We start from the raw sequence: 23671 nt of genomic DNA, 5'->3' as shown, positions 1-23671 counted from the left end.
ACAGTGGAGTTGAGAGTCCCAGCAGTCTTCCAGGACTTTGTCCACGCTTCATGTCACAGACTGATCGTAAGGAGCTTGTGTGTGTCTGAGGGAGAGAAGAGGACAGAGCCTGCATACTCATTAGCTGAGCATGCTGGGATGCCTGTTTATGTCACAACAGTGGTCGTGATGCCTCTCTGAGGTTTCTTCACAACACCTACGGAAGCAGGAGAACCTAAAAGATACAGGAGGGAAAGGCAGGAGGAGCAGACCATCTTATGTGCAGTCGTGTCTTTCAGAACCAGTGAGAACTGATGCAACAAGAAGTTCACAATCGTGCTATCTGCTACATGTAGCAATCGGATTTCTTCTCTCAGGTACCCAGCTAACAAAAATATCTTCTAAAAACGTTCTCGTAACTTTACACGGACTTTATTTCGGAAATATTTTTATTTGTTCCGAAATACATTTCAAAACAGCGAAATACAGAGATGTACGAGGTCAAATTTTTTTTTATTTTACCGTGCATTATTGCCAACAACTTAAATTCTTTCTCTTTAATTGCACATGTTTTGTATTTCTTTCTGGAACCGATGGATCACTGGAACTGATGTGAGAGCGTATGCACCTGTTTTTGAGTAAATATCGCCAAAATTAAATAATGAAATAAAAACCTCACTGAAGTGATCAATCAGTTACAAAAAGAAAAAGGAAAAAAGTAGTGAAAAGCACCCAAAGATGTGATGATAATAATGAGGTACAATCAAAATTTCAAAAGGCAAGAAACAGCAAATGAAGAATTTCTCAGCTCAACTCAAGGGATACATAAATCCCATTATTTAAACCACCATGTCTGTGAATCCAAATGACATGGAAAGGAATACGGAACTAAATAATTAAACAAAGTTTACCTCAGCTAGTTTGCATCATTAATAATCAACCAGCTTGGGACGAAGAAAGCTTCCACACGCAAACACACACACACACACACAAACCTGCCAACAGCTCCCCCCAGCTGGAGTACTGGTCTCTGTGGAACAGTCATATCAGAGTGTCTACAGAGTCCACATCTGTGTGAAGACATATGGGTGAGACCTGTGAGCGCGCACACACACACACACACACACACACACACACACGCTCGCTCACCAAACCACGGGCACCTGCGCTCCCTCTACGCCGTAATTACATTTACTACTCTATTTATGGGCACTGCGGCGCACACACCGGGTGATCAGAGACATCACTTTCAGCTCCTCATTTTATAGAGACATATGCAGATGTGCTCTGCTGGATAGGACATGATGACGGCCTCGAAGGACTGGATAGTATCAACACTCCCGCGAAGTGTTCAGAAAAATGCGTTCAAGTGTACTTAGGCAAATATCTCATCCACCCTTAATATATGATTCTATAGTCAAGATATACACTTCCTTCCTTCAGCGTTTGTGTATATTTGTGTAGCTCAGTGGATCTCAAAACGTGTTACATGATATGATGGAAATGTATAATTGTGTATAAAATAAATGTAATAAAAAAATGGGTTTATCATGTATTGCTTAAATGTAATAGTAATTATATTCATTTCATTTAATAAACAAGCAATAAGCTGTATGGTCATACACTGAATTTTTATTATGCACGCTAAAAAGAGCGGCAAAACTGCGGAAAGGGACAAAAAAGCGACATACATCTATTATTTTCGGCAGATGCTTTTCAAAGCAACTTTGAACATTCAACATATAATCAAGGCTTGGTGCTAAACCCACTGGAAGAGCAGGTATTATTCTGTTTGGCCCAAAATACATTTTTGAATGAATCATAATGCTTGCAGTTTTTAATAGGTCTGTGTAGCACTGAGGACTCTGATGTTACACCAGTAGGTGGCGACAAGTGATTAATGAGTGAATCACTGATTCACAGATTCATTCGAAGTGCTGATTTATTCAGGTAAAAAATAATCAACTGGCTGTGTCTGAAATTTGCATACTGTCTTTGTAAGTACTTTTTTTTTACTTCGCAAGAGGTTTGTGCGTTCATCGTTTTGTTACTTTAAATCGGCATCAGTTGCATCGCTTTGCTCCTTTTCACATATCCTCTCTAACGGCCTCATGGGATGGTAAAATGTCATATAACATATGGCCTCATTATTAAGAGATACAAGGGTCCTTGACTCTACCACTGGAGAAAGCCTAATGCCGCCTCATGAGTGCCCTGCTAACCAATCACAATACAGCCTTGACGTTATTGAATTTCTGTTCTCCTATAAGCCAAATAGGGCATCTTTGAGAGCGTGCGGATGTTATTGATAGCATTTATTTAATCCCATAATGCACAGCAGCAATAAGTGTACATGAGTGTACAGTGTATACGCAATGGCCAGTGACTACCCACAATGCACTGTGAGGGTCACATAGAATAAATTCCCATCTTGTCAGCAGATGAATCATCCATCCATTTTCTAAACTGCTTGTTCAAAGTGGGTACAGCATAATCCCATTACAGGCTTAAATGTATTTTTAATACATTATTAAATAGTTCAAGGCAAATGTATTAGTATAGTGTATGCTATATACTATATTAGTGGACTAATAAAGTAAATGGTGGAAATTTAAAAAAATGCAAATTTGATTGATGTACAGTATCTACACAAAAAAAATAATCCTTAAAATTTATGGTGAAAAACTGGCAGCTGTGGTTACCGCAATTCAACCATTAAAAAAATACAGTAACAATGTTTTAGGTTTTACGGTTTTAACTTAAATTTACAGTTTACTACCGTAATTTCATTAACTGATATAATAGTTAATTAAAGTACTGAATTCTGTTTTCTACCTTAGAAATACACTGATAACCACCAAATGCATGTGGTGATGAGAATGCCGCATGATGAACCAAAGCCAATCACAAGCAGTTAACACTAATTTAAAAACATTAGATGTAATACACATCCCTAATAAACATAACTGATCAGAACAATTTAGAACTAAGATGAAACATAGTGATTTTAGAGAAAAAAAAAAAAAATTAAATGCAATGCAGGGAATTCTGGGAACGTCAAATTTACCTTTTTTCCCTGTAAATTTTACAGGAATTTACTGTTAACCATTTAACAGGTTTTTACTGTAGCATTTCACAGTTTTTTTCTGTTAAAATCACGGTAATTTTATCTATACCTGCTGTGCGCGTGTGTAATTCAGATAAGAGATATTTTAAGATCTATTTCTGAAACATATTATTCATATGCTCCTATGGTTGGTTTTATCTACAGCTTCCCGAAATGGCCAGCGACGGGTCTGATGATTTATTTTGACTAGAGGAATAATGATATGAATCAAAATATGTCAGACATAAAGCTTCGGCGCTCACAGATATCAGTTAGCTGTTCACTCTTGTGACTAGATGGCACTAGGTTTAGATTGCATCACGTATACTTAAACAGTTGAGAGCCACTGATTTAGTTTTATCCTTCTAAGGGCGCTTACGGTGAAAATGTTCAATAATGACAGACATTACTTGGCAAATACTTTTCATCCAGAGCGGCTTACAGTACACTTACCACATGGAGATGGTCCCCTTTGGGCAAACCTAGAATTACGCACTTCGCTCAAGGGCACGATGGTGGTGTGGGACGTAAGGAGCTCTTCAGTTCACAGATGACTCTTTCCGGAGTTTGCCACTACTCAACTCCATAAACTAACCTTGATCCGTTTTTTTGAAACACTCAACACAACCTTCACTCTTTTCTGTTCGCTCAGAATTAACGCTGTCGCTTTACAAAATTTGACTGCGCTCTAATACAGCTGCCAAACTACATTAGAAAACTGAGCCAATGCTGCAAGATAGACAGATAGAGGTTATTAGCGCTGGTCTAACTATTAAGCGAATAGCTTTATAAAGGATAGTGTATTTAAATATCGCAAGCATGATAATATTTCAGTTTTTAAGTATTTTCCTAAATTGCAAGCGCTGTTGATTGTCAAATAGTGATTCAGCGCTTTTGGCCGTAGGGGCAGGGTTAGAGCGAGGACACATTAAAGTAGACAGGAAAAATACTGCATTTCAGGAGTTATTTATATCATCGCTATTTAACAGGTGTGAATTAGGGCCAGCTTTGTGAGCCAAATCAAATAAATATAACAGGTTGTGCAAGGAACTAAACGCAGTGTTTATTAACAAAGCTGTGGAGGGTGTCTGGAAACATCCAGGTTCTTCATTTCATCATGTCATTTTGTTTATTTCTTTAATTTTTAGCAAGCATAGATTTCAATTTGAGCACCGCAGATAGTTCTTCCTCAGCACACAGCTTGCTTTTGGTTTTTCGTCAATGCAAACCAAGATTCTAATTGTTCTTAGTATTTTATATGGGACTTTTTTTTTAGTTTTTAATGTGCATTGACACGTTTTATTTTTTGCGGTCTATGACAAAATGCGGTAATGAAAAAGATGATGAAATATTTACTCCCACTGTTAAAAATGTAATGTGTTGCCTTGTGCTTGAGACATTTTGGCTCAATGGTTTTGACAGCTCTGATCTGCTCGTGGCACATCCTACATCTCCTCTGTGGCCTTCTGAGGTTAATACCACACTTTCACTGTACACATATATGTCATTCCTTTCCACAAAGGACAAACTGTTCTATCCACATGCAGCTTAATATATTGCAGCACGTCATATTTTATGGCTGAATACTTTACAGCGTAACTAAATTATAAACGTAATATTCACTATTAAAAGTGCAATAGGTGATTGTCTTCAGAAACATTTTTTCGTTACACTGGTTGAAAGTCTCTTCACACCCCAGCAGCAATCATTAAAGGGATAGTTCACCCAAAAATGAAAATATGATGTTTATCAGCTTACCCCCAGGGCACCCAAGGTGTAGATAAGTTTGTTTGTTAGGTAGAACACACTCAAACAGTTGCGGTCTGTCAGTCATGTAATGCAAGTCACACAATCTTTGAGAGAGAAAAAAAATACATGGAAATCTGCGACCTGCAGTAAAGGAAGTAGAAGACACGAGTTGAACATTTTGCTGTATAAGACGTTAAAACTAAATACCATTCATTGTTTTGCACAGACGAAACACTTTATATATAAATCTTATAAAAAGAACTTTTGACCAGTAATTTTTATATACTGTAGGAGAAATGATTTATGCACATATATGCCGCAGCATTTGTTTGACGGACTGTTTTACTGGAAGCTTTCAGCTAATCTACATATAAGATAACATTAGTTCAGCTCCAGTCAATATTTCATGAGTAGTATTTATTTATTTGTTTGCTAAGTGGCTGTGTAATAAGTGGCTACTCTGCTTTGAGGCTTCATTACCCTGTCAGAGTTTATTCTGTGTTAATGACCGAATGACTGCGATTACCCCTTACTTATTTGTCCTGGAGCTACGTCCAGAAGGCACTTCAGGATTTACACAATTCTGCAAACAGATCTCTCTCTTGTACAATGTATATTCAACTCTCCATTGCATTTCTCTCTCTCTCTTTGTTTTATAGTGGCTTTTGATTTTTGGAAAAGTTCCGTTTATTTGCATTTCCGTATTTTGTTCCAAACCAGCGGGACAGATTGTTGACCACAAACACAGGAGCCTACCGGGGATATTGACATTTACAGGCTACTGTTCGTCTGTGCCGGGATATTGAACAGAATCAAACGCTCAGTCATCCTGCAGAAGGGAATAATATGCAGAGTGCTTTCTCCCGCGGAGCTGACGCTGTTCGCAAAAGAGACTTTTTATGGCCTCTTTCTGGTCAATCGGTCGGGACACACGCCTCCATCTGTGAAGCTCCATTAATTAATTCTTCTGTCCGTGCGGAGTCATTTTGCATGAGCTGCAAGAGGAAAATCAAACTTAATTGACCTTTGCATTGATATTTGAATTTGGCCAGATTGTCCGGTATCCTTTTAAACTGTCATTCCCTGTTGTTGCGCGTCAGCTTCTGTCTATAAATAACATCCGCCGTCCACAGAAACTGAGATGAAGTGTGTGGTTTCCCACAGAAACACGTGCTGAATGCTGGACGGACAACTGATGAGAGGTCCCTACTGAGAAACCCGGTGTCCATGAGCTCAGTAAATGTCACCGCATAGCCACAGAAGACCAACACAACGTCGAGAACATAAAAAAAAAAAGATAACGATGAAAAGTTAGAAGTTCTCAGTGGAAAAGGAAGAACTAATTGGACTTTGCAGCATTTAAATTTGAATTACAATTACGCATGCTGTTTGCAACATCGACTTCAATTCAATTCAGACTTTAAAAGGCTGCTTCATGGCTGACCTTTCTTTGGCTTCACTCGTACCGAGCTCATTTCCAGTTCATTTCCAACATTTACAAGTTACAGAATGCATCTTTTTGCACAGGTGTAATGATCAAGCTCCAATCTGTAGCTAATACAAACTGCAACATCTTGGCCAGAGATGAACATTCCAGATGCTTATTTCATGATCCTCGTCTTTCATCCCCATTCACTCATATTATTCCAAAACATTGTGCATCTGCGGCGAGCTCGCTTGTTTGTTATTTATGCAAATGCATTTCTCGTCATGCACAACACCTTTTGATGTACGAGGACATCCACAGAAGCACGGGTTTAGGATTACCTTTAATTCCGAAGGTAAGGCCTAAAAAAAAATCTGTCAGGGGACCTTGCGCAATCATCTTGTTTCTTTAATCTGATCCATCATGAGAAAGATGCAAATGTGATTCAAGTTCAGTGACTTTCTCGCACCGCTGAATGTCAAATCTTAGATTAAAGAGACTTGGCTCATTTGGTTGTGTAACACAGGGGAGCTTGAGCAATCAGAGAAAACCAAATGTGTTTTTCCTTTCATTTTCTGTTGAATGAATTCTGCAGGTGCAAAACTAGAAAGAAGCTTTTTTCCCTTTTAAATAAACATTCATTTCATAAAAAAAAAAAAAAAAAAAAAAAACACACGCACATGGACATTCAATGTCAGTTGCTGAGGCAAACTTTAAATAATCGTTCCTAATGCAGGGGACTACAATTTCCAAAGTTCGGTGTGCATATATCATGCCCACAACCATTATTCATGAGTGAAGGAATGAGCAGCAGTGTCTCCCATATAGCTGAGCATATTTTGGAGGCAGAAGATATTCAAGAGGCCAAGACAGTTAGCTCACGGCGAAATATTCCATTAGAGCTGGATAAATCAGGGCATTAATGCATTATTGAGGCAGTATTCTGAGGCTGTTTTTAATTTCAGATGGAAGATTCACCTTCGCATCCTCATCTAATGGTGCATCAAGTATTAAAATCTGCAGCTACGCTCAGATCAAAGAGCCGTCAGAATGACAGACTTGAGCCCCAGCACTGAGACTTGTTGAAGTAAACACTTCTGCAAGGTGAGGTGAAAAATTCTGTGACAGATGTTTGACCCAGACTAAGCCTTTTAAGTAATTCACCCATATAAGAACCGCTTAAGGATTCAGACGGAAATGAATCATTTTCCAGCAAATCTCAGCTAATTCCTCACAAAGTCTGTTACTTTACCTTAAAAGAATAGTTCACCGCGAAAAAAGGTTTTCCAAACCTGTCTCCGGATACATTATGTTGTTAAGCTTTGATCTGAACGTTAGCTTGCGTACATGCATTGCATACGTTTACGTATGTTCTACTCTCCAAAATGCCATTCTTAAATCATTTCTATGCCCCTTTTTGCGATGTGTGCGATATTGGACTTGGGTGACTCCAGAATGTGTTTGTGAAGTTTCTCTTCAAAACGCCCCACAAAACATTTATTATAAGATCAAAAATATGTCATTTTTAGGCTGTGTGTGTGCGAACGCTGTTTTGGTGTGTATCACTTTAAATGCAAATGAGCTGCATATTCTCGCTCCTTCTTCAGAAGTGGGCGTAGCGCAAAGTGAAAGCGAGAAAATCAGTGATCAGCCGTACATATGGGAAGCAATCTGGAGTGAAATGATGTGCACAGAAGTATTTACGTATAAATGTACATCGAAAAAAAGATGGCTCAGATGTTGGGAGATGTTCAGGATTGCTTATAAGACACTGTTGGCGTTACAGCAGCTTGACCGCAGAATAAAATGGAGGACAAAATACTGTGGCAAAGAGGAGCTGTCAGTCAGCCACCGTGGGCGGGCCTAAGCAATGTAATGTAATATTGCTTAGAGAATCAAAACGGCATGCCTAATGAAACTGATTTGGTTTAATGGGGATTAAGAAATAAGGAGCAGGTGGATTTTTATCATTATAGGGTGGTTGTGTTCAAACATTGCCAACACATATTTATGTTCAAACACCATGTAAAAGTGGATTTCGCATTATAGGTGCCTTTTAAAAAGCGTTTTTGTGCAGAAAGCGGCGTTCTGAACAGCATATAACCGAACATTGCTTTCCTTACGCTGCTTTTTTCTTCTTGGCTGGCATTGCTGCCCTTGCTTACCCTTACGCTTGTATTGGATTGTTTTTTTTGTAAAGATTTGAGGTTCTGACATTGTTTGAACTAGTGCTTTTTGGTTTTAAAACGCATAACCGTTGCTATGGTTACGCCTATCGTTTACACTCCTCTAGCATTTTTGAGGCTTTATATGAGACTGTATATGCCGCAAATGCTGGTTAGAAAACTCTGGGGGTTACGCTTCAGTGTAAACAGACCAAAACTGAGAAGGCATGGCTGCCCACATTCTCTCTTCGTATCCTTGATGACCGTGTAAATAATATCATCACTCTCAACGTTGTACCCATGGTTATGTCTTGGTAGAGTCCTCATTACACCACTCCAAGCGATCTAAATAACAGGGAATTTGTGCATATCTACGGCTGTACCTGCATTAACGTTTACGCGACATCAGTTTTATACTTAAATATCATCTTCTGTTCATCGCCCAAACTTATTGTACGTCTGAAGACTCCCTACACCACAGCAAAGGAGAAATGATTTTTGCGAAGCACCCTTGTGGTAACGTTTCACAAAATCATCACTTTTATGTAATTGAAAATCCAGCCGCACAGCTTCGACAAGTTCAAAACACTTCTGAAAAACAGTTTTAAATACATCCACTATATGTAAGAGATGTTGTCATTTTCTTATTATCGGTTCTAGAACAAGAACCTTTAACGCCCAAAGGATTAACAGTCCATTAAGATAAAGGTGGTTTGTAGGATGCTTTGGGATTGTATTCTCCGAGAATACAATAACTTCAGACAGATTCCATATGCTTGTTACACTATCTGGAATGGAAAGTGAAGGGACAGATGTTGTCTGGAATCATTTGGGGATCCGACTTCATCAAAGAGTTTTGAGAACTCTCACGGAATTCCAAAACACCCTGTGAACTCACAACGCATTTTCCGTCTTAAGCGTGTCACATTACTGCTGTCTGACTAAATGTTCCGATCGTTTCAGTGCATTATTGACATTTCTGGGTCACCGTCATATTTATTTTAGCGAGGAGCGACAGCCACATGTCTTCCGAAGGATGTCAACCGCTACACGGAATAGTCAAGTCATCGTTATGATAATTCAGATCATTCAGGAAAGCCAGAATGGAATCATTAATAACATCGGATCGATACCGAGTATCAGAAAAGCCACGTCATCTTATGAAACTAATATAAAACTACAACGAAACGTACTAAATTGTCCAACGGTGTCTGGTAATGGACTTCAATTTCTTAATTCTTCACACACGATTGCTCTTATCTTTATGAATATTTATTATTTGTATCTAAATTAAAATCAGTGGGGTAATGTTATAATCTCTATATCAGAAGAACATTTTCTTATCTGGAATCATCGATGTGCCTCCATCTATAGTTAGATGAATATTACTTTCAGAGGGCGTCCGCCAAGGTCTCATGTCGAGGGATGAAACATCAGTGAGGTGTCCAACGTTTTCTGAAAGGCCCAATTACGATACTGAATATGAGATCATGAGAATAATGGACATGTATCGCATTAACCTTTGACCCTTGGTCACCCGTCGCTTTCTGTTAATTAACATTGAGCCTCGGGTGAGACTAGGCCCATTTTTGTTCATTTTAATTTATTTATTTATGCATTTTCAAGTTATAAAATCCACAAACTAAGGCGTGATGCTAACTCTCAACTGTCCACCAGTTTACCTGAATGTAAAAAATAGTGATAAATATGTAGTTTGTTGGCTGATAAATCAGCGCTGGCTGATGGTGGTAACTGATCAAAAAGGTTCACATTAATTTCCATGTTGGGCATATGTTGAATATTTAGCACTTCCATCTGCTCTGAAGACAAGCAAGTGTATAGTCATACATAAATGTATGAACCCCCCTCCCACCCGTCCTCTTTAACCTGTGGCAGAGAAGATTGGAAATATGATATTTATAAGCTTTAATCATGTGGTATATCTGAATAACATCCAAACAAATTTGATAAGATCCAAACACTGTGAGAAATAAATAGATATTTAAAAAACTCTTGGCGGACCGGCAAAAATCATTTTACCTCATTAGTGTTTAGATCACATAAAAAATATATCTAAATAAATAACATATATACATATATGTGTATGTATTTTGACAACTACATTTTGCACAGAGTTTCTGAAGTATTATAAAATATGTTACGGTGTGATCTGATAAAAACATAACATTTTTGGTTACTAATTTATCAAACAGCTGCAAAACAAAACCGTTCAGTGCTTTAAAAGTCACTTTCCTGAGATGTTCATTTAAAGGCAGTGATGCTATTAAAATTAGACCAAATAATACCGATAATAATAATAATAAACAATATCCTGTTGTATTCCATAAAAATACAAATAAGAATGATAAAAGGACACACAAATATTAAAAATAGAAATTACAAAAAATATATATTTTAGAAAACACACACACACATGAATATATGATAATATAGTCCCTCCTGTATTGATGAAAAATAAAAATACAATGAACAATTATAATGCATAACAAAAACAACAACAATACACACACACACACACACACACACACACATATATATATATATATATATATATATATATATATATATATATATATATATATATATATATATATAATTATTATTTATTTTTTGTAGGTTATTATATGAAGTATACAAAACATAATAGAAAAAATTCATTTACAATATACTTTTGGAAAACACACAAAAAATGCATTTCATACGTTTAAAAAATTACACACACACGAGCCAATATATATATATAACAATTTTAATATAATGCATAAAAACTATAATACAGAAGAATAAAAAAGAACGTAAAAATAGTAATAATGATTACAAAAAAATACCTGTTTTGAAGAACACACACGTATTTTAAAATACATTTAAATTGTATGTATTTCCCAAAAAAAGGAAAAAAGAAAAAATCTAATTGTACCGAAAGGCTGACTCGAACTGACACGAGCTAAAGGCCACACATCTTCAGTCTGGATGTCACGGCTTCTTTAAGCGCTATCACGGCGGGCTCCTCACATCATCAAGAGCGCGTGTCACAAAAGCACCACAAAGATTAATGAGATGTTGATTGTTTTTTAAAAGCAATTATACATCAGGACCCCTGCCAGAATCCCGGCACGTCGCGCGAATCATTGTCTGAGTTACGGTCTTTTCATTAGCTCTTTCATTTCCACTAACCCCACTAGACTCCGGCGCTCCGGTTTGGGGATACGGAGATGTAAACCACACCGCCATCCGCTCTCAAGGTTGAAGGTGAGCGAATAATAGACCGGGAGGGGAAAGAGAGAGAGACAGAAGGGCGAGAGGGACAGATGGAGGAGTAGATTGGATGTGAAAGGTAGATAGCAATAGCGTGAGCGTATGAGAGAGAGAGAGAGAGAACGAGTATATGTGGGTTGGAGAAAGACGGAAGGACAGGTTGAGAGATTAATCTAACCTATGGCGTAATGAGGCCTCGTCCCGACTGCCTTCCTCCGCAAGGAGAGAGAAAAATCCACTGTATTTATGTCAACTCGCCGTCTAGCATGTCTACTCCGTGTCCAAGTCAGCCAGCCAGCTGTACCCCCGCCCCCAAAAATATCAAATAATAAAATAAAGTTTAACGGAGGGAAGCCCTATTAACTGACAGAGTACTTTCTTACCCCGGCGAGAGCGATCTCGCGGGTCGAGTTCGGAAATGACAATGTGCAATGACAATGCTGCCAACTTCCCTGACAAGGGTCTTTTATCAAGCTCTGTGGAAAGCCAGGTCCCAATCATTGCATTCCTGGAGAGGGAAAGGGAGTAAGCAACAGAGAAAATGCGAACATACGCCCCCACACAGACTCTACTTACTTCCTGTTGATGTGCATTACAGTCGACGTCGCGTTCGACAGCGTGTGAATTTCCGGCGGTAATTATCCGCGGAGGCCGGTCTCGTGCTGCTTGAATCGAGCCTCAAACGTGTTTTTTAAAAGGAAACACTGGATTATGTATTTGTGATGTACGTATATATAAAGTGGTTAATAATATTAGCACTTGTGGGCATTATCTTTTTTTTCCATTAACTTAAAAATACAGCTAACACAATAAAACATTTGTTTTTGCAAATCATTTAAAAAAAAAAAAAAAAAAAAAAAAGGAGAACCAGCTTCAGCAGATTTTTGAGTTTTCTCAACTTAAAAAAATCTGATGCAAATCAGATGTCTAAGTGTTTTCACCAATATATTTATACATTTAATATTTGCATATAAAATTTCCATCCATTTTGATTGCAGTTTTAACAAAAACTAATAAAATATGTGATGCATATTTGTCAGTCATAAATATTTTTTTTCATTAAATAAATAAAATGTCAATTTATTATTTTGCTATTATTCGATTTTAAATAATCATATATTTAAAATGACTTCCATTGCAGTTTATTGTGAAAACATTAAAATGCAAAACATAAAAAGTATAAAATTAAGTTAAAATGTGCAAGACATTGTATTTATTGACGTTATGCATATGATCTCCTCCCACCGTGGTTTTGTTTTTGCTCTTTGCAGCTACACAAACAAATAATAAACAATGCTAGATCCCACATTTGCATAATCTGATTGGAAACGACACAAACTATTTTTTGTCTCGATTTCTTTTTTCTTCACACAGCATTTCATCTCGAACACGCTCTCGCTTGACACTTTTGTATCCATGGAAACCAAGTACACTTGATGATAAAAACATCATTAGTGTCAAAACTGATCACGGTGCAAAAGACTTCAAAACAGCAGACAGTTGTAATTTGCAGGAAAAAAATATATATATATATATATATATATAAAAGCTGTTGATGATTATTAAACTCTTTCATTTATTTTTTGATATATAAATGTAATAAACTGATGAATTTCCGTGTTCTAAGGTTGAAACGATAAAATATAAGCTAATTTTTAAGCACTAAAATGAAAGGGTAGGCAGTGATATGTAATCTTCATGCGTAGAAATCACAAGTGCTTTAAACAAACAAGTAACAAACTCCGACTTTTAAAAGACAGACAAAAACATAAAAGCATTTTCTCACACAGTTTCAAAATAAAAAGCACAACTGTAGTTGAAGAAACCGTGCGGCTTCGATGAAAGCGTTTGTTTCCGCCAGCGTCCCGTATGTTCCAGACCGCAAAAAACTAAAACCCCTAGCTAGTGATAATTAAAGCGTCACCGGTGGGAGTACCTTTCATATATCAAAGTTTGATTAGCGCATTCGCGAATCCTCCGCAACCGGGAGAACTTATGTATTTACGGGCCTGCGGAGCTGCGCTAGAACTCAGCCTTGAGCTAAATATAGATTCCCTCATAAATAGCAGCTATCATTCACGCCGTATCAGAGTGAAGACATCCACCTGTCATACCGCGTAAGAACTCCCCAGTCAGTGTGTGAAGGACACCTCGTGTGTGTGTGTGTGTGTGTGTGTTAACGTCAGCCAATCAGACCCAGAGTTAACCCCGCTCTCTGATTCGCTGCTATATGTTTTTTTTTTTCCAGTCTGAAACAGTGTTTTTTAGAAAGGACTAAACAGATCTAACCGGGCAAGCATGTCACGCGGTCGCGCGGCTGCAAACACCCAGGGTACCTTGGTGCTTCTGTTTATAGAACGACTTGAGAGCCTTGCGATGGCATTATAAGTTGTCGCCTAAGGTTTTCCTTGTGTACCTGCTCGGTTCGCCTCCAGCACGCACCAGCTGTGCGCATTTCGCCTAAAGACAAGCGAAATATCGTTAGAAACCTCCGGAAAACGCCACCGTAGCGCGGATCCGGAAACACCACAGACGGGAATCCGTATCTGATGTACAAAAATACATTTATTTGAAACGATTCCAAAATGACAGTAGTTTTCCATAGAAATATCCAAATAAAGATGTAACAATAACCATGAGTCATGCAGCTGTAGATTTTGTGCGACGGGAGATAAGTATTACAATTATTTGTTGATTTCTATCACACATAAATCGTATGGCGAGTTTCTTTTCCGCCAGCTTTATTTTGCTTTAATGTCTATAGTGTCGTTATTGTTACAAAGTCATGATTTATTTTACAAAGAGAGTGTCAGTAGAGCGAATAAAACCTGATGGATATCATACGACTCCACCGAATGAGGGAGAGAGGGCTCATTAGCACACAATGGCATTAAATAAAGAAGGCAGAAGAACACAAATCGTTGTTAAACGTCGGCGAGTACAGTTCTGTTTCAGAAAGAGGTTCTCGCTAACCTTAGACAGCAGGTTAAAACAAGCGCTCGGCTCCCCAGACTAACCAGAACCTTCACACCGAAGGTGAAAACGCAGATTGAGCGACAAAATCGCGGCCAATCGGAGCGTTTTCTTGTTTGACATACAGCTGTGGAACTCGGTTTTTGGACCAATGAGATTTCTCTGTGCTCTCAACAATATATGTCGGCCTAAAATTGAAGATCTATGCATTTGAATTGCATGAAAATTTATTTTCATTTGGAGTGCACACTTTTAACATAAATTAACATCTTAATGTGATTCATATTTGCCATAAATAGGTTTTTTGCACACACTCATACATTATATATATATATATATATATATATATATATATATATATATATATATATATATATATATATCATATATTTCTTTATTTTTACAATGAATCACTTAGAGTAAGCATAAACCTGTTCATTTTGAAAACAATAACATTTGTTTAAAAAGGCACGCATACAGTATTTTATGACTAAGAATTACTTCAGGTTTAAAAATAAAAATAATAAATTAAGATTAAAAATATATGATATGATGATATGCCAAAAAAAAAAAAAAAACTTGGTAGATGTTTTTCTTAAAACAACATTTTTGTCTTTACAGTTTGCTAAGAATCAGCATAAACCTAATCTGTAAAAAAAAAAAAAAAAAATACAGTATATATATATATATATATATATATATATATTTTTTATCAGGAGTAAACCTGCTTAAAACATGTATTTTATTAATGCAGATTAATATATATATATATATATATATATATATATATATATATATATATATATATATATATATATATATATGAATCGTATTAAGTTCATTAGTTTATATTAAAACTGCATGTGATATAAATCGTTTTTAAAATGTATAAGAAATTCAAATACATATATCTTAAATTTAGTCTGTTTCTTTTACAGGCGGATGCATGAAAACCCACATCCTTACAAAACATTTGAGCTCTATCTGTTTTTTCTTGGCTTGGACACGCTGTTAGATTAAGGTGAGGGGGTGACTAAAGATATGAGTACACAATGAGTAAAAAAAAAAAATCAATGTCACCATTAGAATGAGACAACAACAGTGACTAGTAGAGATAAAGCGAGACGCTAAGCTAACCTGCGAGTGTTAATGAGAGCGTGTTTAGCAGCTTTCCCCCGTTCCCTCGGCTCAGGGCCTGTGCTAGTGGAATTGCATGCTGACTTCAGCATACTGTAGCGCCTCTGAGAAGTCCAGATTAAGAGTAAAGCACTGTTTCATGTCACACAGCTTCAGACTGCGCAGACATCATGCATTAAACCAATCTCTGTAGCCCATTTTCAGTTCTTTTATGGTGGCTAAGCGTATGGGTAAAGCATAAACAACATGCCTGTATGCATCTGGAGAGACTATGCTCATGTTTACAAATGCAAAGCTGTTTTTAGAGGCTCTAGAGTCGATAAAAAGGGGGAAAATTGCAAGTTAATGCCCCAAAAATGTCAATGCAAATGTGGCCTAGATCTGTAGACTTGAATATGCACTTAAAGATTGGAGTCGGTAGGATTTTCTATATTGTTTTATGAAAATACCAAATTAAAAAAATGAAATTACAAAAATAATAATAATTTATTCCTGTGATATTGAAGCTGAATTTTGAGCATTACTTCAGCATCACATGGCTCTTCAGAAATCATTTTAATATGTTGTTTTTATGCTTACTTAATATTTCTTATTGTGATAAGTGTTAAAAAGAATTGTGCTTCTTAATGTGTTTGTCAGAACTGTAAAAAATGCATTTCCTATATATATATATATATATATATATATAACTTCTATAATGTCTTTAAAAAAACATAAAATATATGAGTATAAAATAAAATCGTACTGACCCCAAACATTTGAAATCATTTTAAAATTAATTTCTTTGAAATACCTTAAATATCGCGGGCGAAACAGAAGTCGGTTTGTCAGATTCTTCTAGAAGCTTCATAATTGAAAGATAAGGTCCTATTGGATTGGAAATCAATCCATGTTAAATTGTGGTTAGTCTGGCTGGCATATCAGTCAACGTTGGGTCTGAGATGATCAAAACAAACATAATAGTATGAGATCTGTTTCAAAACCTAGTCAGCTGCCTAAGTAGGCAGCATTTAAAGACAGCATAGTGCTCCCAACGCAAACACTGCCGCTTGCTTTATTTCTGAATGTAACAACTCCCTCATTTCCGGCAGTAAAATTACATTTAAAATAATAATTCAATGTTTTCATATTAATTTTAAACCCATTAATGGCCATTTAACAATTTATCTCATAGCATTATTCATGCAATTCTAAGCAATGTTATGGCGCGTTGCAAGCCTTAAAAAAGTGTAATAAATTCTATTTTGTGTTTCAAAATAGCTGCATTTTCATAATGTCTGTCAAATGCTTTTCTCATTTAACGCAATAAATTTCACGGGATAATTTCTCAGCCCACACTGATGGCATTAAATACAATATAATAAATATAATAATAATGATAATAATAGTGAGCACTATGCTGTTTGAAGATGTATTAGAGAATCACTGTTCACGTGAGAAGCACTACTTTACGACACACACAGATGCTGCCTAAGTTTCTAAACATGACAGCTCACTAAGTTTCAAAACAGAGTATTAACACACGATGCGTGCGTTGTTTAAAATGATAAAAACAAAAAGCACAACGATTTCAACATGTGTTAGCACTAGTTTAATGCCAAGTAATACTTAGGCACCTACCGTTTCGATTTTTTGTTTCATAATTTACATTACATCTGACTTCTCTGTTTCACAGACAGAAAAAAATATCTCCGAATAGAGCTCCGTATGCACAAAACATATTTAACGTGGCGACGACGACGCGCGATGTTTTGGTTTGTAATATGTCATTAATTGAGTAAAACGGGAATTAATTGCTTGGGGAGTTATTTTGGCCAAAGTCACTTGTATTCTGATATATTGCTATACATTTACATTCACAATGAAATCTAAGAAACCACCTGCTTTTTATTCATGAATTATATTCATTCCGTGTGACACAGGCAATCAACTCCAACACGAAATGTCTAACCATAGACTGAAACGCTGCTCTCTATAGGTTCAACTTTAAATCTGAGGTCAAAATCCAAAATGGCAACATTGAAGCATGATGCAGTACGTCTTTCCTTTTTTTTTGTGTGTGTGTGTGTGTGTGTGTGTGTACAATGAATGAATAAAAAAACTATTTACAGCACTGGCTTATCTACAGCACATCAATGAACCACATTTTAGATTCAAAACACCCTTTCTGAAATGTAAAGCAGACTGTGTCCAGTGAACTTCAGTCTTCACTATTGTATTTACAGTATGAGGATACGAAATGAAATACACTTGCTGTATATACAAAGAAATTAAAACTCGAGACCTACTGAGAATATTGTACAGTTCAATGGTTTTTTTCAATCCCTGGGAGATGAGACACCTTAAAAATGTATGCAAAAAAAAAAAAAAAAAAGGCCTGTGTTAACTTAAACTGTTAACTTTAAAGGTGCCGTATGTAGGATTTTGACTCTACTAAAGCATAAAAATAACATAATATGTTTGCAGGTATTTAAGAAGCATGCTAAGTTAACATATTGGTTTATCAGAAAAGCAATGCTATTCTTCTTTGAAAATGTGCGTTCGGCCTCTGTTTTGGTTTAGAAACCCGCCCACCGCCGGTTTGCCCAATCGTGTTTGAAACCCCCGGTTGCCAGTTGGCGGAAAAACAGAACGTATTTCTTTTCACTCATAGAAGCTGGCAAATGAAAGGGGTCTGAGCGGGTACCTGGCAACCTGCGTGAGTAGGAGGGGCAGAGTTAAAAAAACTTCTCCAGTATTTCTCCAATACTTTGTTCGACCACTCGTCAATCCTACATACGGCGCCTGTAACTGTGCTAACTTTAACTGCTAAACTGTCATAAATTAATTTTCAATTATAAACGATGAATACACGTTATTCAAAAGGCATTCTTATTTGTAAGGCATTCACTTATGAAGCAAAATTATTCCGTAAGCCGTTTATCTATTAAAAAAAAAAGCCAAAATAACAAGCTGAACGTAAAATAACCACATGGAATGCACATGGACATATTACATTTGAGGAGCTTACAATAAATTACATTTAGCTGAAGGTATGGTAGAATTAAAGTTAAATTTTCCAGAAAGATATCAAGCTCTATAGAGTCCATGGATGTATATCAAGAGATTTATTCCACAAAACATTCTCAACGTTTGATATTTCATGGATTTTATCTAAGTTCGAGCTCCAAAAAAAGCTTTACTATAGAGATGTGATTCTTGATAGTTACCGTATATTCTCGTTTTATAGAAGTACAAAAAGCTTGCCTTCAAATTGACATTTTATCACAGTGCTTCTGGAAAAGTATCTCACTTCATTCACGTTTTAGTCCGTATCTTTTTCGGCTCGATCAGTGAGATAAATGTGTAATTAAAAGTCGAAATGTTTCAACAACCACCAATTTAGAAGAATGCGGAGCAAGATCGCTTACGCGAAGGCAAAGCTGTAATATAGAGAGGGATATAAACACTGTTGGCTTTTTTTTTGCATGCTTCAGCTGCAATTTTTGTTCCCTCGGTTCAAGTTATGACAAATATAAAAATGAGATGACCTACTGAAGAGATTAAAAACCTAAGAATTAAGTTAATATAGTCACTAAATGCACTCTTCACAATGTGTGAAAAATCGGTTCGAACAGGTAAAAGAACTTGGCATAAATAAGTTCTGACCCAAACAAAAAAAATTTTTTTTTGATAGTAAAAGCCACTTTTTTCCCCTCTAACTAACTGATAAACCGACAAATATATTAATAAGAAAAAATGCATCGGAAAAGTGGCTTTCCCCCCCCGACTTTCCCTTACGCTTTACTGTTCTGCAATATTCAGAACAAAATATTTGGAATTGTTGGTAAATAATCCTAATTTCTCAACCAGGCATGTTTTCAGTAGTTAAATCTATTCTTATTTTCCACACAGATCGTAACAAACAAGACACCCATGCAAATCTGAGCTCCTTAGAAAACTATTAACAATGACAGTGTTTTGAAATTACAAAAAAAGCAAAAAGGAAAACTGTCACCCTTTAAAATTGTGATACCTCTGTACACATTATTACAATATGCCTCCGCCTTCTTTCTTGACGTTTTCAGACACTCGTGCAGTTCGGGATCTCCCTTGTGCTTTCGCAGGTGTTGATCACACCGCCTACTATCCCAAAACACAGAAACGACACATTAGTCTTCAGAATTCAACTTCAGCGAACAACATTGTCTGTATTTATCGTCTTAACCCTTTTTCCTTGACGAGCTTTTAACTTCGACGGCTTCCTGAAACGACGTTTCTTCGACCCGGGCCTACTTTTCACCATTCAGTGAAATCTCAAAAGGATGAAATCGGGTCTCAACGTGACTTCGAGTTGGATGAATGCTTTGCTTTGAAACGCGTAACATTACAGAAGCGAAATGCATAGCGAATGCCTTTTTACGTTATCTTAAAATGCTTGATTATACGCTCGACTATATATTACTCAAGTATAAATGAACAAACTAGATGTTTTCGGCATCAGAGTCATTAAATATTTATCCTCACGAATGCAAGCAAAATGAATGTAAAGCAGGCTAGAAACGGAACCATTAAGTAAGAAATCATGCAAAAAAACCGAATGTTTCATCCTCCTATTAAACACCCACAGAAACAGTGGCGGGATTTATTTTCTGCGTGGCACCGAATGTTGCATGTTTATTCATCACAGTTGTTGTTATCACGCTGACCCCAATTTGACCCCTTTTATAGTTTAATCAGTGCTCTTTTATAATCACTGCTTAACAGCACCAATTAAATATTAATTTGCAGTTATTAAGCAATTACACGATCACAGACGCATCCACTTGGGAAATAAGGACACTTGGGCCCACTGTAGATAGTTCTCATTAGCATGCATTGTGTGTCCGATTATAACTCTCTTGATTCCAAAAGCTGTTTTTTTGGTCTGATGGTTTTCGCTGTGTAATTCTAAAAGATGAATGATTCATATTTTAGCGTAAAACACAAAGCTTGCCACAGCAAAAGTAGTTGTGTAACAGCTCGCAGATATGTGACTCGAATAGTCCTGAGGCAGCAAAAAAAAAAAAAACTTTCCTTATGTCATTTCTACTTGAGAGCTACTCAGATACTACAAAAAGATACATATTCAGAAAAGCAGCTGGAAAAGTTGGTATTATGTTCACTAAGCTCCACCTATTATGCCCGTATTATGGGCGATAAAAGGCCCCCAACAACAGGTTGACATGCAAAAAACAGGTCAAAAAACACTTTTAATGTCTTATAACATGCATTTATCTTTTAACCTTATTTGTTCAATGACTATAAACTCGATACATTTTTCCAAACCCCTCCGGTGATCGGTCGATTTCATTTAAAGCAGTGTTTGTGAGCTTTTAAGGCTCCAAAAGTGGCACCTAGTGGTAAAGAGTGAATTAGCGGTTTCATTCAGACCAACGTGAAAATCGTGAAACAGCTCGGGACAAAAACGTAATACGCGGTGCACTTTTAGATGTAAAACTTCGCTAGATGTTGTCATTCGCTTAGCGTTGAGTTACACACCGCATGAAAGGTCATTTTCACAAAAAAATAATAGTGGCACTACATTACTGACCAGCATCTCTTGTTATGTGCAATATCAGAAAAGCAGTTTTTTTTTTTTCTGAAGTACTGTACACTGAAGGAACACTGTGTTTAGATGGAATTTTAGAGAAATTATATATTGCATATTGCTGATTACACACACACACACACACACACACACATATATATATATATATATATATATATATATATATAAAATGCATATTCATGTTTACACCATAGACCAGGAGAGAAAGTGAGGTCGCGCTCATCAACACGCTTTATTCAGCTTTACCGCACTTGACTCACACGGGAAGTAGGTCTATGTTTCCAAAGAAGTGTGTTTTTGGTTGTAAGGAAAAGATAACCTTGTTAAGCTTTCAAAAAGCTTTTCCCGGCATCACATGAATAGTGGATGCCCTTTGTTTTTTCCGGGGCAGCAACGGAGTTTCACAAGCGTGTTTGTTGATGAACGTATTACAAACAAGGCCCAGTTTGATGCTAGATTTGCACATCGTTTAATACTGAAAGATGGAGCGGTCCCAGCTATAAAAGATCCCGGTCATGATTCAGAACCTGCAGACCGGAAACGAAACATCGCCTGTGTTTTGTTGGCAATCGCCACACGTGCTAATCGCTGTTTAGCTCCGCCTCCAGGAGAGAGAATCGTAAGGTCGTATCTTTTATAAATATGATGAAACTAAAGACTTTTTTTGAGATACGAATGAAGCAGTACTACTCTATAGGTACTCAGGATCAACATGAGATTGGGTGAAACTGTGTGCTGTTCCCCCTTTAGTTTAAAGCTTAAAATGACCTTTCACGCAGTGTGTAACACAGAATGAAAACATCCTGAAAAGTTGTAAATCTGAAAGTGCGCCGTGTATAAAGTTACTGTCTCTCAAAAGAAAGAGTGGACTGAATCACTGAAACGAGTCGTTTTCAAAACGAGTCCCAAGCCGCATATTTGCATAAATGCATATTTTAAGACAATGAAAGTGTTTTTTGACCTTGCATGCATGTCAACCTATTGTTGGAGACTGCCAAAACCAAAATATTAAACTGTCATTACCATTTAATATATATATATATATAGTGAACGTTTAGTGAATTTTAAGCTAAAAAATGCAAATGATCTTTTCTCTGAAGTTTTAATGTCATAATTTTTTTCAAAATATAACTCACGTTTGGCACGGGCCTCCAGCTCTTTTTCCATCAATTCTTTCTGGGTAGAGAACTCGCTCAGGGTGATTTTTGGCGTGGCGTCATTCTGGCCCACCGTGCTGATCATCTCCTGCTCTTTCTCGTGGTTCACCTCTGCGTAGATGTTAATCCAAGGGATTTTTCTGCAGAACAAGTTTTTGTTGGGAAAAAAACACAAGCATTATGCATATAATATTACACAAGCCTTCATTTCTGATCCACTAATGTGAAAAGAAAAAAAAATAACATGCAGGCTGTGCACAAGCAACTTGATAGTACAACAAGATGTAAAATATGGTGCAACTGTAAGAACAATCCTTTATTGTATTCCTGAAATAATGACATATGATAATTGTCTTGCTGAATATATATTTAATAACTTCTGGAGAAGAGGTTGCCCGAGCAATCAGAGGTTCTGAGAAGACGCTTGTCTTGATAACACTCTGCGGGACAACCCAGAACTAATTATAGATGTTTATGTTATGTAATACCCTGAAATTAAATGGCATGCTTTTCCAACACGCTAAGCACACTGTATTAATGTGTTTGCTATTTTACACGGCCACTTTATATTTTTATGAATTAGAATAAGTGTCTTCATTTTTTTTTTCTTTTCAAATTATTATTAATTTTGTGAGCTAATTGCTTTGTTTTTCCAAGTGTAACATTTCCATAAATATGTTTCCTTTTTAAATTACTTTGGGGGGGGGTGAAAAATTATATCCATTATTAATGATTGTTTCAACATTTCCCTGAGTCTTTTCCATTTGAATTATTTTGAGACCCAATAAATTATTCAAAGCGCTACAAAACAGTTTTCCAGTAGAGGAACCATGGCTGCATATTAAACAATTCATTGATATTTTCCTGCACTTTCAGGAAGCAGCACTTTTTATTCCCCATGTTTCTATATCCGAACTAATAACTAGATTTTACAACTGGCATGAGCAAAAATAGCACTCTCAAAACATCCCAGATACAAAGGAAAGTTGCCCCCGATTCCATCCCATCAAATCGTACTTTATATTTCATCTTTATATATAGATAAACAGAAACGAGAACTTTGGTGTGCATGAAAAAAAGAAATCAAGTTCAATGAATCTGTTTGCAAGGATG

The 23671-nt window shown here is 36.6% G+C and overlaps 1 protein-coding gene across 1 annotated transcript in view; it reads right to left on the bottom strand.

Annotated features, from left to right (window-relative positions):
- Positions 1 to 18894: 18894 nt before the first annotated feature.
- The window catches only part of sorcs3 (sortilin related VPS10 domain containing receptor 3), a 47452-nt gene continuing 42675 nt past the window's right edge, over positions 18895 to 23671 (bottom strand). Inside the window, 2 exon segments of the mRNA XM_043241366.1 lie at positions 18895 to 19933; positions 22538 to 22698. Of these exon segments, the coding sequence (XP_043097301.1) occupies positions 19875 to 19933; positions 22538 to 22698 (220 nt within the window). The 3' untranslated portion in view covers positions 18895 to 19874.

This window comes from Puntigrus tetrazona, chromosome 1 (genome assembly GCF_018831695.1).
Source record: "Puntigrus tetrazona isolate hp1 chromosome 1, ASM1883169v1, whole genome shotgun sequence".
In the NCBI taxonomy this organism is placed as follows: domain Eukaryota; kingdom Metazoa; phylum Chordata; class Actinopteri; order Cypriniformes; family Cyprinidae; genus Puntigrus; species Puntigrus tetrazona.
The sequence above is the reverse complement of the archived record's forward strand: the minus strand, read 5'-3'. Positions and strand labels throughout refer to the sequence as shown.